General features: G+C 50.4%; 1 protein-coding gene across 1 annotated transcript; it reads left to right on the top strand.

The window, feature by feature from the left end:
* The first annotated feature begins 4,854 nt into the window (after nucleotides 1-4,854).
* LOC123091116 (uncharacterized protein At5g01610) lies at nucleotides 4,855-5,761 on the top strand. Its single transcript, XM_044512522.1, has one exon. It carries the CDS (start codon nucleotides 4,975-4,977, stop codon nucleotides 5,437-5,439), a length of 465 nt encoding a protein of 154 aa, XP_044368457.1. The 5' UTR covers nucleotides 4,855-4,974; the 3' UTR covers nucleotides 5,440-5,761.
* The last annotated feature ends 7,512 nt before the right edge of the window (nucleotides 5,762-13,273 follow it).

Here is a 13,273-nt window from a genome sequence, read left to right as displayed (position 1 = left end):
CTGAATTGGCTCATCTCGTATGGGCCGTGGGCTTAAATGGACCTGACACAAGTAGGCCTTATATGGGCTGGCCTGCTAATTTTTACTGGGCCGGCCTTTTCACAGGAATGGGCCTCTGTTGGGCCGTGCCACGTGTCGATGTATCATAGGCGTCTTCCGTCCAATGAGTGGATGACATCTGTCCCAACGGTGAGCCGACACGTGTTTCCTCCAGCCAATGATTATTTTACACATGGAAAATCCCCATTGGTCGGGGCTGTTAACGGGTTATCGGATCCAAAACCCGACCCGATAGCTTAACGGCGTTCCGTTACGGTGGATGCCACATGTCGGTCACCCTTGACGAAAGCACTTCTGTGACGCGCAATTTATCGTCATGGAAGTGGACACTTCCGTGATGATAATTTTGGTAATGTCATGGAACACTTCTACGATAGCACAGGTATGACTATCTTAATTCTGTCATAAATTTGTCATGGATGTACATGCATGACAAAAAACGCGACCTACTGTGACAAACACATATCATCACGGAAGTGTATTTTTTTGTAGTGTGGTTCGACGCGCCACATCATGGGCGTTCGAACGGGCCCAGCCGCACGCCCCCTTCCCCGAGCCTTGTACGTGATTCCGGCGAGGTTCCGTCCGTTGCTGCCGTCCTGGGTGGTTGCCGGAGGCCACCCACGCGGGTCGGCCGCCGGAGGCACCCCGTGGGCCACTGACAAGTGGACCCCGCGGGAATAGTTACTAATCACCCACTAACCCCAGGGCCCCACCTACTAACTAAAACAACTATCCCCCAGGCCACTGACATGTGGGCCCATGGTTATTAAGTCCTAACAGACATTGACAATGGGGCCCACCCCTTAATACTAATTAAACATTATTTATTAAGTTAATTTAATTAGTTAAATAGTTAGAGTTTTACATGTGTCTCCTTTAGTCTAATTAACTAATTTAGGTTTACATTAACTCTATTTAAACCTATTGTCTATGACAGGTGGGTCTCCCACGTCAGTTTGACCAGTCAGCTGATTGGTTGACTACTAACATCACCATGACCTCATGCTGATGCATTAATTCATTTTCTGAATTAATTTAATTAATAATAAATTCAAAAAATAGTTAAAACTTTGAAAATTAATATGAAATAATCCGTAACTCAGATGAAAATAATTTATATATGAAAGTTGCTCAGAAAAATATGACGAATCCGAATATGCCTTCCGTTCATCTGTCATGTGCCTTTATCATAGCGAACATGGAACCGTACCCCTCTGTTTCATCTATCCGAAAATGCCTAACACCGGGGATACTTTCTCGGATGTTTTCCCCCTTCGCCGGTATTGTGTATTACTGAGTTAGAACACCCCTAGCTCTGCATATTTTCATGTCATGCTTAGTGTTGCACTTGCCTACTTTGTATTTATTGTTTCTTCCCCCTCTTCTCTCTGGTAGACCCCGAGATGATGTTGCCCCTGTGATCAACTACGTCACCGACGACCCTTCTTCCTTTTCAGTAGAGCTTCCAGGCAAGCAAACCCCCCTTGATCATTCTGATATCGCCCATTCCATTCTCTCTCATGCTTGCATTAGATTTTGCTACTGTAATTGATTGCTCCTATTCTGATGCATGGCCTGCTTTTGTTACCTACTCTTGTACCTTACCTGCTTATCCTAAAACTACTTAGTATAGACTGGTTAGTGATCCAGTCACCTCACCTTGTCCCAGTTGCCCTGGCTTGATGACCTATGACTCGATCAATGTGATCGATGACTAGAGCCCGAGACATCACTCGCCCCCCTTTAGTTGTACGACTCTGCAGAGCTACTATCAAGTACTGAGGGTGATACCTCATAATGCACTCCTGATGATAACTCTGTAGCGTAGCTAATCAGTCGTGGCCTATCGAGGGTGATTCCTCTTTCACCACTCCCGATGACGTCTCTGTCATGCAACACCTCAAGTTTGAACCTCAAGGGTGATTCCTCTTAAGTTCACCTTGACGATTACATCAAGTGAATTCCATCGAGGGAGATTCCTCGGATTCCCCTTTGGTGTTTTGGACACACGGTTACTTTGACGTTACCACGGAACCATTTAAAAGACGGGTCGGCCCCAAGGGGTGCCCGCGAGTTGATGTGAAGTCGGGTTAGCCTGGAGGGTACCCGTGAGATAATTATGAGGCACGGCCGGGCAGGCAGACCACTCCGGAGTGGGATGGGCTAGCCCTTGCTGCATTTCCTCGAGAAGGGGCGACGAGGTCACATGATCGTGAGTCTCTGCTCGTCTCCGCGAGCTCCCAATACACTAAATGTTTGGGTATCTCATCTGAGTTGGCCACTGGACTATACGCACTAACCGCCACGCGAGAACAGTTATGGGCACTCGGTGTCGTACGTTTCTTCTGAAAGCTCTGTTAGACGTCCAGTTCAGCATTGTGGGCCTATTGAACCAGTGTCATCCGGGATGAGGTGGTGCTCGTCCCGGCTCGTCGCATAATGACTGTGTCCACGGTAACGGACGCTCGGAGTTGTATCCCGATCTATTACAACTAGAAATGGAAACTTGAGACATGAGATGGATATGTTGGCTCCGGGATTGCTTTCTCGCAGGGAGTCACGGAAGGATCTCTACGCATTATTACTAGAACATGCTTGTTAATTATAAAATGCTATTCTGTACTCTTCTGAATGCTGCAAGACTCTTGAAGATGCTAGTCTTCGATAGGCTAGGCTTTCCCTTCTCTTCTGACATTCTGCAGTTCAGTCCACAGATACAGCTCATTCCTTTGATAATGCATACTTAGTATATATCTGATGCCTGCGAGTACTTTGGACGAGTACTCACGGTTGCTTTGCTACCTCTTTTCCCCTGTACCTGGTTGCTGCGATCGGATGCTGGGTCCCAGGAGTCAGATGCCACCGCTGACGACTTGTACTACCCCGAGGGTGCCTACTACTACGTGGAGGCCGCCGACGACCAGGAGTAGTTAGGAGGTCCCAGACAGGAGGCCTTGCATTTTCGATCGTTGTTGCTTTTGTGCTGGCCTTCTTAAGGCGGTCTTGTGTAACTTATGTGTGTACTCAGATATTGTTGCTTCCGCTGACTCTTGTGCTTTCAAACTTTTGTATTCGAGCCCTCGAGGCCACTGGCTTGTAATATGAAGCTTGTATTATTTTAATCTGTGTCTAGAGTTTTGTTGTGATATCTTCCCGTGAGTCTCTGATCTTAATAGTACACATTTGCGTGTATGATTAGTGTACAATTGAATCGGGGGCGTCACGGGAGTACACAAATTTCACTAACTTTTAGTAAATTGACTAATCATTGACAGGAACAAACAACTCAGGAATGGGGAAGGAGCATACAACGCCGGGGAAGGAGCGGCAGCTTTGGTAGGGAAGGAGCAGCGGCGGCGGCACTCAATCGGGCGCGCAGTCGTATCGCCACCGGGAGTTGTGGATTAGAGAGAGGGAGAGAGAGAGGAGCGGCAACCTGGGACTTGCCCACATCCCGCACCGGAGTGGGTGGCCGGGGCGGGCGCCGAGAAGAGGCTGCGGACACGAGCAGGGCGATGACGAGGAGGCGCGCGTCAGTCATGGAGGAGCCACTCATCGAAGTGGTCGCCTCGGGGTAGCAGAAGCCGTAGGTGGGCGGCGACGCAGCTCGCCTCCATGCAGGCGGTGCACATGGGCAGGGAGGTGAAGATTGCTAGCGGGCCAGCGGCAGTGTGCTGACCCTACGACGGCTGCCGCCGGTGGCTGGGGCCGGTTCCTACCACAGGCGACGGGGGAAGGGAGGAAGAAGCAAAGGGGTGATTAGCAGAAGGTCTAAAATTATAAGGGTATTTTTACAAAAATGCAAATGAACTAAGCCTGAGACAATTTTTTCGGACGGAGAGAGTACTTGCAAAGCTACGAAACACACAAGCAAACCACCTCGATTGATCCACGATAGCTAGCATGACGTGCATGTGTAGCTTTTTCTAACGGCTACAGCCAAACTTTTTTGAGAGTGTAGTTACTTTCTTGTGCGATAATCCACTTCTCAGACCACCCTCAGCTACATCCGCGCTGATGAAAATCAGAACAAATACAAAAAAAATTCAAAATTATCAATTTTTTTGTGTGGTATATAATTTGATGCGCGAGGTCCGCTCTAATTTTCAAATCATCTGAATATTTGAGCAGCTCTCAGCAAAAAAGACAAATTCGGGGTCTATAAAAAAGTTTACTGTTCACGCAATGTTCTGATCCGACTTGTCTTTTTTGCCGAGAGCTATTCAGATGCCTAATGATCTGAAAATTGGAGCGGACCTCATATAATAAATTATCTACCACTCAAAAAACATTTGAATTTTTTGATTCTTTTTGATTTTTTTGTGATTTTTTCTCACCAGGTGCGGATGGGTGTGGCCATCGAAACACTGCACTTCTTTCTTGTGTAGTATATATTATGAGAAAACAAAGAAAACAAATGGAGGGGGCACAAATAGGTAATGAAGTCAACTTAGATGGCACATCACACCCTTTAGATAATACAGTATATAGAAGAGACAAGTATATCAGAGATCGCGTGCACTCGTAAAATATACGAAGATGATAGCTACCCCTGAGCAGTAAAATACGCACCACGCATTACAACTACTCTTACGACTTCTTCAATGATTGGTCGAATATGCTAACCCAACCAATTATTGAAACCCTTCCAACCAAAATATACTTTTCTTGAGATGATTGATCTGTCCGCAGATCAACATAAACTAAAAAATATTAAATTTCTAATTTCTGTAAACAAAATACTCCCCCTCTTATATTTGTTTAGGGAGGGAGTACAAGCAAGTGAGCATCCATCCAACGATACGCTACTGTACTAAAGCCAACACCTTCATTGTCATTTGTCAAGTAAGCAAAGCAGCCAGGTCGGACCCAATCAAACCCAAAGAAAGCAAGAACTTTCCCCGGCCGTCCATGGCCACCTACCCCCTCCTCCTCCTCTTCGCCGCCGTCGCCGTAGCCGTAGCGGCGGCGTCGTCCGCGGGGGACAAGCCAACGGCGTACGAGATGCTGGAGCGGTACGACTTCCCGCGGGGCATCCTGCCGGAGGGGGTGGAGGGGTACGAGCTCGATCCGGACGGCGGCTTCCAGGTGTACTTCCCGCGGGAGTGCGAGTTCCTGCTAGCGAAGCAGTGGCTGGTCAAGTACGACACGCGCATCGCCGGCGCCGCCAGCGCGGGCAAGCTCGCGGCGCTGCAGGGCATCTACGTCAAGGTACTCTTCCTGTGGATCCCCGTCGCCGAGGTCGACCGCGCCGGCGACCGCCTCAGCTTCTACATCGGCCCCGTCTCCACGTCCTTCCCGCTAAGCGACTTCGCCAGCAGCCCGCACTGTCGCGGCTACCACGACCGCGCCGCCGTCGCTGCGGCCGTCTCGTGAATCATATGCTTTTTACATGTACTCCTACTTAGCTACTGCTGCTGGGGGGAAATAGTATATTTCACATGGAAAACTCTATTGATACGGCCTGATTATTTGAACAAGACGCACAAGAGTCATTGTTTCAATTAACCTTCTGTGCCGTGGTGGTTCGTGGATATCACAATGAGCTCTATACGATTCCAGTTTAGCTTGAGAGCCAATGTTGGCGTTTCGCAGGAGCCAGCGTTTATCTAGAATTTTCTTGAGATGTACTGGTATGTATTTATAGATCACAGATTAGTTTATGGTAATTGTCCGGAGACATAATATGTTCCCACTATGACCAGCGTTTGAAGTAAGTTATCATCGCATAGCATTTCCCAAGACAAAATGAGTCAAAAATTCGAGAAAAAAGAAACAAAATGAGTCTACAAGTTAATAAATATAACCACATATGACACTATATCTATGAGTTTTTTTCTTGAATACGCACATTCTTATATTATAGAAGAAAGGGGGAGAGAACCCTCCGCGGTTTCGTTACACGAAAGATTACAAGGCGCTACGCCACCATCCACCTCGTATGGCCTAACCAGACTACTGGCGGCGAGCCCACTCGAGTGCCTCTACGAAGAACGCATCCAACTCTCCTCTTAGCAGTCCCGCCTGCCTCCATACCTTGCTCTCGCTCGCAATCCGGTGTAGAATCTGCTGAAGGCTGACTGTCGAACGATGGCATTCTGGTGCTTCCAAAGCTCCCACATGACTAGAAGGCACAGGGCCTGCATCGTCCTCGTCCGCCGCTCGTGGGTATCCTGCCGGGCACACCAATCTGGCAGAGGCTCTCCAACACGCGAGGCGCCGTGTGCAACGCCCATGGTCGTGAACACCTTGGCCCATACTCCCCTCGCCAAAACTCACTCAATGAGCAGGTGGCTAATCGTCTCCTCGTGTTGATCGCAGAAAGGGCAAGCATCTTGGTGCGGTAGTCCTCTCCGTGCTTACCGGTCCGATGACCAGCAGCGGTTCATGATCGCAAGCCATGCGAAGAAGCGGCACCTGAGCGGGGTATGGGAGCGCCACGTGAATGTCACGGTGGGTGACACCTCTCGAGTTGCAAACTTGACCGCGTAAGCCGACTTGGCCAAGAAAGCGTCGTCCTTCTCCCAGGACCAGGCGATGCGGGTCGGCGTGCTGGTCGTCTAGCTGAACCGTCGTGATTGTGGGCCAGATGTGTAGGTATTCTACAGCTTCCTCCCCGCTCAGCGATGGCCCGACATTAGTGGCCCATCTCCCCTCGTTGATGGCCTCGAACACCGTCCTTACCTCCGCACTTGCGCCGGGACACGCCCATTGTCGGTATCAAAACCGGCCGATCTCGGGTAGGGGGTTCCGAACTGTGTGTCTGAGGATCGAAGGTAACAAGCGATCCCAGACGATGTTACCCAGGTTCGGGCCCTCTTAATGGTGGTAAAACCCTACATCCTGCTTGATTGTCTGTGATGAGTATAGGGGTTACAAGAGTTGATCTACCTCGAGATTGTAATGGCTAAACCCTAGCTGTCTAGCCTATGCGAATTCTGATAGCCTCTACGGACTAAACCCTCTGGTTTATATACACACCGGAGGGGCCTAGGGTTGTACAGAGTCGGTTTGTAGAGGAAGGAAATTACATATCCGGACATCAATCTTGCCGTCCACGCACAGGAGAGTCCTACCCGAACACGGGGGAAGGTCTTCGGCCTTGTATCTTCACGGCCCATCAGTCCGCCCCATATCAAATAGCCCGGACACCCGAGGACCCCTTAGTCCAGGACTCCCTCAGTAGCCCCTGAACCAGTCTTCAATGACGATATGTTCGGCACGCGGATTGTCTTCGGCATTGCAAGGCAGGTTCCTCCTCCTGAATGCTCCAAAGTAATTTTCTGAATAAAAGAACTGTATCCGGCTCTGTATACCTATTACAACCCTTAGCCATGAAGGTAAGATATCAAACAAAACGGTGTCTTTCCACTGATAGCTTTTTTCGGCGAAACATCACATCTGACCTCTTAAGATTTCGAACCATTTTCTCGCCTCTCACTTCGCATTTCGAGGCACAGCCTCCATTGGCACGTCTTGTCAAAATAGAGATCGTGTCCGCCCTTTATGGGATCCTCATCAATACGGTTTTGGGTAATCCAACCGTGCCATTCGCACGACCCCTTGGGAACAGGCGAGTTTTAAGGCTTAAAGGGGGGAGGGCGTTTGATATTCACTTCCTATATAAGAGGATAAAGATTCCTCCTTTTCCCCATGCCTTCTTCCTTCTCCTGCTTTCCCATCTTCGAGCTCCAACGCCCAAGCTTCAACCTTTCTCACCGCCACCAGCCTCCCCAGCCATGTCAGGATCTGGTTCAAAGGGCGAGTGGGAAGCCTCCTCCGTCACCGAGAAGGACGTCAAGGAGCTCCGAGGGGCGGGATATCTGTCCGCGGACATCGCGCACAGGCTCCCTGCCAAGGATCAAGTCATTCCCACTCCGGAGCCCAGCGAAAGGGTTGTATTCATCCCCCACTTCCTCCGTGGGCTAGGGTTTCCCCTCCACCCCTTTGTCCGGGGCCTTATGTTCTACTACGGGCTAGATTTCCATGATTTGGCCCCAAATTCTTTCCTCCACATCTCGGCATTCATCGTCGTGTGCGAGGCACTGCTCCGCACCCCCCCCCACACACACACTTCGGCCTATGGCTCAAGGTCTTCAATCTGAAGCCGAAGGTGGTCGACGGGCAGCATGCGGACTGCGGCGGCGCCATGGTGAGCAAGCTTCCCAACACCGTTTGGCCTAAGGGGGCCTTCATGGAGACTGTCAAGGTGTGGCAGCAGTAGTGGTTCTATATCACCGAATCCTGTGACACTAAGTGGGCGGCCACTCCTGAGTTCAGATCCGGACCCCCTATGCGGCTCACCTCATGGACCGCTAAGGGTCTGGACTCGGGATCCACGGCGGAAGTGTTGATGCTGCAAAAGCACATCACAAACATGATAGGCAAGAACACCAGTCTCACTAATGTGATTCAGGTGATCCTCTTCCGTAGGATTCTTCCCTGCCAACTCCGGCCCTCTCACATGTGGGACTTCAATCCGGAAGATCAGCGAACCCTAAAGCACTTCTTCGGCACAAGCACGAAGACATCTGGAAGCTGTTGCTCAAGGCCCAAAAAGCATGGCCAAAGAAGACCGAAGACATCGGTCTCGACAGCGAGAATCCGGCCACACCGGTAAGTATGACTCTCCCGAATACATATCCGTTCAATGAGTTTCTTAGACATAATGAATTTTCTGTTCCTCGTACAGGGCTGAATAGCAAAGGTGGAGTGGATTAAGTGTCCGGCACCGCTGCCTGAGGACCCGACCACACCCCAGCTGACAAAGATGCTGGTCCCGGTGCCCTATCAGGCACCGGAGAAGAAGGCCAAGAAGAAGAGCCAGGAGGCCAGAGGCGGCCTCCGCCACAAGGGTACTTCGGATGTAGTGTCCGGAGAGACTGAAATCCCCTCCTCCCATGAGGGAGATGAAGACGGAGAGGAGGAGGAGGCGGAAAGCGAATCCCCTCTTACGGGAAGGAAGAAGAAGAGGACGACCTCCACAGACCCGGAGGAGCAGGCGCCTAAGAGGGGGAAGATGGCCCTCTCGGATGGTTCGGATTCGGAGGCTGAACCCATCCCCAGGAGGCTTCTCAGGGTGAAGCCCTTGGCCAAATCGTAAGTATCAAAGGATTTATTATATGTCTTTTGTTCTCTATGTTTGTATAATATAACATATTACATTGTGTGACCTTCAACCCTACTCGCGACCTCCCCAACCCTTCACTATCTAAGGGGAGTTCTCTCCCACTAGAGATGGCAGAGAGCGAGACGCCCCCGCGAGCTCTTTCATCAACCATCATGGATGACACCGAGGTGTTGTCCCGAAGGACCTCTCCTGGCCGCGGAGGGGCGAGCAAGGCTGCCGAGAAGGCGCCCGAGGGTGATACCTCGGCTACCGAAGACACGGGGGGTGCGACCCCCATGACGACCGACGGCGGGGGCCCTGATCAATCCGGCCCCCAGTCGAACATCATTCCGGAGACCCAAGTGGCTCCGAAATCAGGCGAGCAGCCCCCTTTGAAGGAGGGGGGATCATCAGCTCCGACGGCGACCTCCACTAATCCGGAGGCGCCGAATACTCTGGTGTAAGCACTACGACGTGCTTCCATCATGGAGGAGCACCGCACCCTGATGGGTGTGGCTGTAGAGAAGGTTCAGTCTGCCAAGAGCGGGCTGAACGAAGCCTTCACCAGCATACTGACAGGCATCGAGGTATGCGACGTAATGCTCTATACGCTTTTTTTATATTAGGGAAATATACCTGTATATAGATAGTAGCCCCTGAGACTCTGTCTGGTTTAAAAAAGCTGGACAGGGGATCACATAGTATTCGGAAGAGGTGACGTACTTTTCTATTCTATAACAGGCTTCCCTGTTGGCGGCGACAACCCAGGCCACCGAAGTCCGAGCTTAATCGGAAACTAAAGTTGGCCGATGACGAAATCGACCATATTAACAAGCGGTTTGATGAGACGCAAGGTATGCATGTACTTTAAGGAGTTTTATCATATATCCGAACTGATATGCAAATTTAAAGTTTAACTCATGTACTACTGTGACTATGAGTGCAGTTGGAGCGCCCGAGGTCGAGACCCTCAAGAGCAACCTTGCCCAAGCCAAGGAGGAGGCAAAGGCGAATAAAGCAGCCGCTGACAAAGCGGCTGTGGAATTAAAGACCGAACAGCTCGCCCGCCGCTAGCACGAAGAAAGGGTGGCCGAAGTGGAGCAAGAGCTGAAGGACGCCATCGGCAAGTGCGAGGCCTTGAAGGAGAAGACTACGGCTCAAGCGGGCGAACTCGCCAAGGCCCTCCAGGAAGCAAAAGAGGTGTGGACCGAGTCCCGAGGTGCTCGTGAAGAGATCCGGCAGGCCGAACAGATAGCGGCTGGTAAGCCCTTTCTTTTGCAGAGTATTTTTGGGGGTAAAAGATATGCCTTGCTCACTCGACTGTGGAGTGCTCCAGACGCCTTTGCTGATCTTCTGAGGAGTGCCGCCGACGCCACACAGTTCTTCCGAGTCCAGGAGAGGGACTCGACAGAGAAGCTGTTCTGGTCACAGTTCCTGGCACCGGAGCACTCGATGCTATTGAACAACCAGATGAAGCAACTGTCGGAGCTGCATAGGGCGTCCGGCTTGGCCATGAAGGATCTCATAGCCCGACTTTCGCCAGCCGAACCCATTCCGAGCAGCTACTTCAGCTTGGTGAGGCAACTCGTCGATGCGCTGCCTCAAGTGGAAGCTGTGAAGCGCTTGGCGTGCATAGAGGGTGCTCGGATGGCCTTTGCCCGTGTCAAGATGCACTGGGCAAAGATGAAGGCCACTGACGTGGCGACTGCAGGCCCACCCGAAGGCAAGGACCGCCGCAAGCCGGAGAGTTACTTCGAAGATGTCCTAGAGGGTGCCCGAATAGTAGAGGGCCAATGCTCGAAGGATGTTATGTTTTAGTGAATGTATCCGAGCTGTTGAAACTTTATTTTGTGAATGAAGGCCTGTCGTATACTTATGCTTTTATCTTGAGTTATTTTCCTCCTGTGCGGCCGTTTTTAATTCTGAAGGTTTGCTAGTCCTTGGCTTCAGCCCCCACGTAGATGCTACGGGGGTGTTCGGTGTAGCGCGTGATCACACTTTATCCAATGTCTTGGTCCGTAAAGGAGGTGTCCGCGCAATGAACCAGGCAATCAGACTATGCGGCTTTATTACTTTCACTTAGCCATAGGAGTTTGACGATGGGGCTAAGTACGAGCCCCTGGTGCGTAAGCGGCAATCCGAACAAGGATACCTTTGTCGCGTGACTGGGCGAAGACCAGCCCCTCGTATAACACAGAGTGAATCAATAAAGATTTATAGTAAGTCGCTGAATCACCGACCAGCTCTCGCCATATCATGACAGTCAGTTTTTGGCTTTCTCTACTGAGGTGTTTGACCGGATGAACCAGAAACACAATCGTAGTAGTTCTCCCTTTACTACATTAGCCGAACTAGCGAAATGTTAGGTGGTAAGCACAGGAGCCGGGTAACCCAACTATAGACCAAAGACATGATTCGTAGCTGATGCATATAACGCAATATTTGGGACGCAGAAGTATACCCTAGAAGTGTTCAGACTATTGAAAATATACATTGACGAATAAAGCCACCGACATTTAGGCGGGGCTAAAGCATATGTGGCGATCTAAAGCACAGAGGGAATACAGGTGGTAAAATAGACCAATACCGAAAAGGGGTTAGCAATCAACTGTTTCCTTTATACTCTTATTAATACATCAAGACGTGCTATTACAGATAATTCTGTAAACTCAAGGCTATTTTACATGCCAAGAATTTGTGCACAAGGGGAAGCTGTATACAGGGCCTAAAGAGAAGAGGTAGTCTTGAAGATCCCATTGATGCCCTGCCGCACGTCTGCGCCATTTCTCCTTGGTAAAAAAATCCTTTGAGAGGAGCAATCGATGGTCGTTGTAAAAAAAGGGCCTGGAAAAGAGCCCTTGCACGACCGTAGGGTAGCTAGGTTTAATGAACCTGAGAGAGAAAAAGGGAAGGAAAAAAAGGTTAAGGTCCAAATAGGGTCAAGCTACACTATAGACCTTGTCCGCAGTGTGCCTCCGTCGCTGCCCAGGGTATTTTAAGTGCATAATTATGCACACGCGGTACATATGCCACGGTTTTATGGGGCAATCGGCGGAGGCAAAACTCCTAGTCCAGCTCTGGGTCTATTGAGTTGTCGTTATGCGGAGTAGGCCGGACTCTCTTAGCAGTGTCCGAGGTGTTGATGACCGATGAAGTGTTCGGATTGATGAGGCCGCTCTGTACCTTGGCCGCAAGGGCCGCGGTATGCTCCTCGGTACGGAGGGAGCACTCCATGTTTCCATTGACTGTGATAACGCCGCGTGGTCCGGGCATTTTGAGCTATAAATATGCATAGTGTGGGACTACATTAAAGCGGGCGAACGCAGTTCGTCTGAGCAGTGTGTGATAATCGCTGCAAAAGGGGACAATGTCGAAGATCAAGTCTTCACTTCGGAAGTTATCCAGCGAACCGAAGACTACTTCCAATGTTAGTGAGCCCATGCAGCGGGCCTCTACGCTGGGTATTACTCCTTTAAAGGTGGTGTTACTAGGCTTGATTCTTGAAGGGTCAATACCCATTTTATGGACAGTGTCTTGATAAATCAAGTTAAGACTGCTGCCGCCGTCCATAAGGACTCGAGTGAGATGGTATCCATCAATAATTGGGTCGAGTACCAGGGTCGCCGAACCTCTGTGACGGATACTGGTTGGGTGGTCCCTGCGATCGAAGGTGATCGGACAGGCCGACCATGGTTGAATTTTTGGGGGACAGGCTCTACGGTGTAGACGTCCCTTAGTGCGCACTTGCGCTCCCTCTTGGGGATATGTGTGCCATATATCATGTTCACTGTTTTCACCTCAGGGGGGAATTTCTTCTGTCCCCCTGTGTTCGGTGGGCGGGGCTGATCATCGTCCTCGCTTTGAGGCCCCTTCCCCTTGTGTTCGGTATTTAACTTACCAGCCTGTTTAAAAACCCAGTAGTTTATGTTGGAATGGTTGGTAGGCTTGTCGGGGTGCCATGAATCTGGCAAGGCCTATCGAGTATTTTGTCCAAATTAGATGGACCGTCTCTATTTCCTTTGAATGGCTTCTTCCGCTGACCGGGTTTGGAGCCACTGAATCCGGTGTTGACCGTCGTATCTTCAGTTTCTTCATTGTTGT

Source organism: Triticum aestivum, chromosome 1B, assembly GCF_018294505.1.
Source record: "Triticum aestivum cultivar Chinese Spring chromosome 1B, IWGSC CS RefSeq v2.1, whole genome shotgun sequence".
Classification (NCBI taxonomy): domain Eukaryota; kingdom Viridiplantae; phylum Streptophyta; class Magnoliopsida; order Poales; family Poaceae; genus Triticum; species Triticum aestivum.
This window is presented reverse-complemented; position numbering and strand designations above follow the sequence as displayed.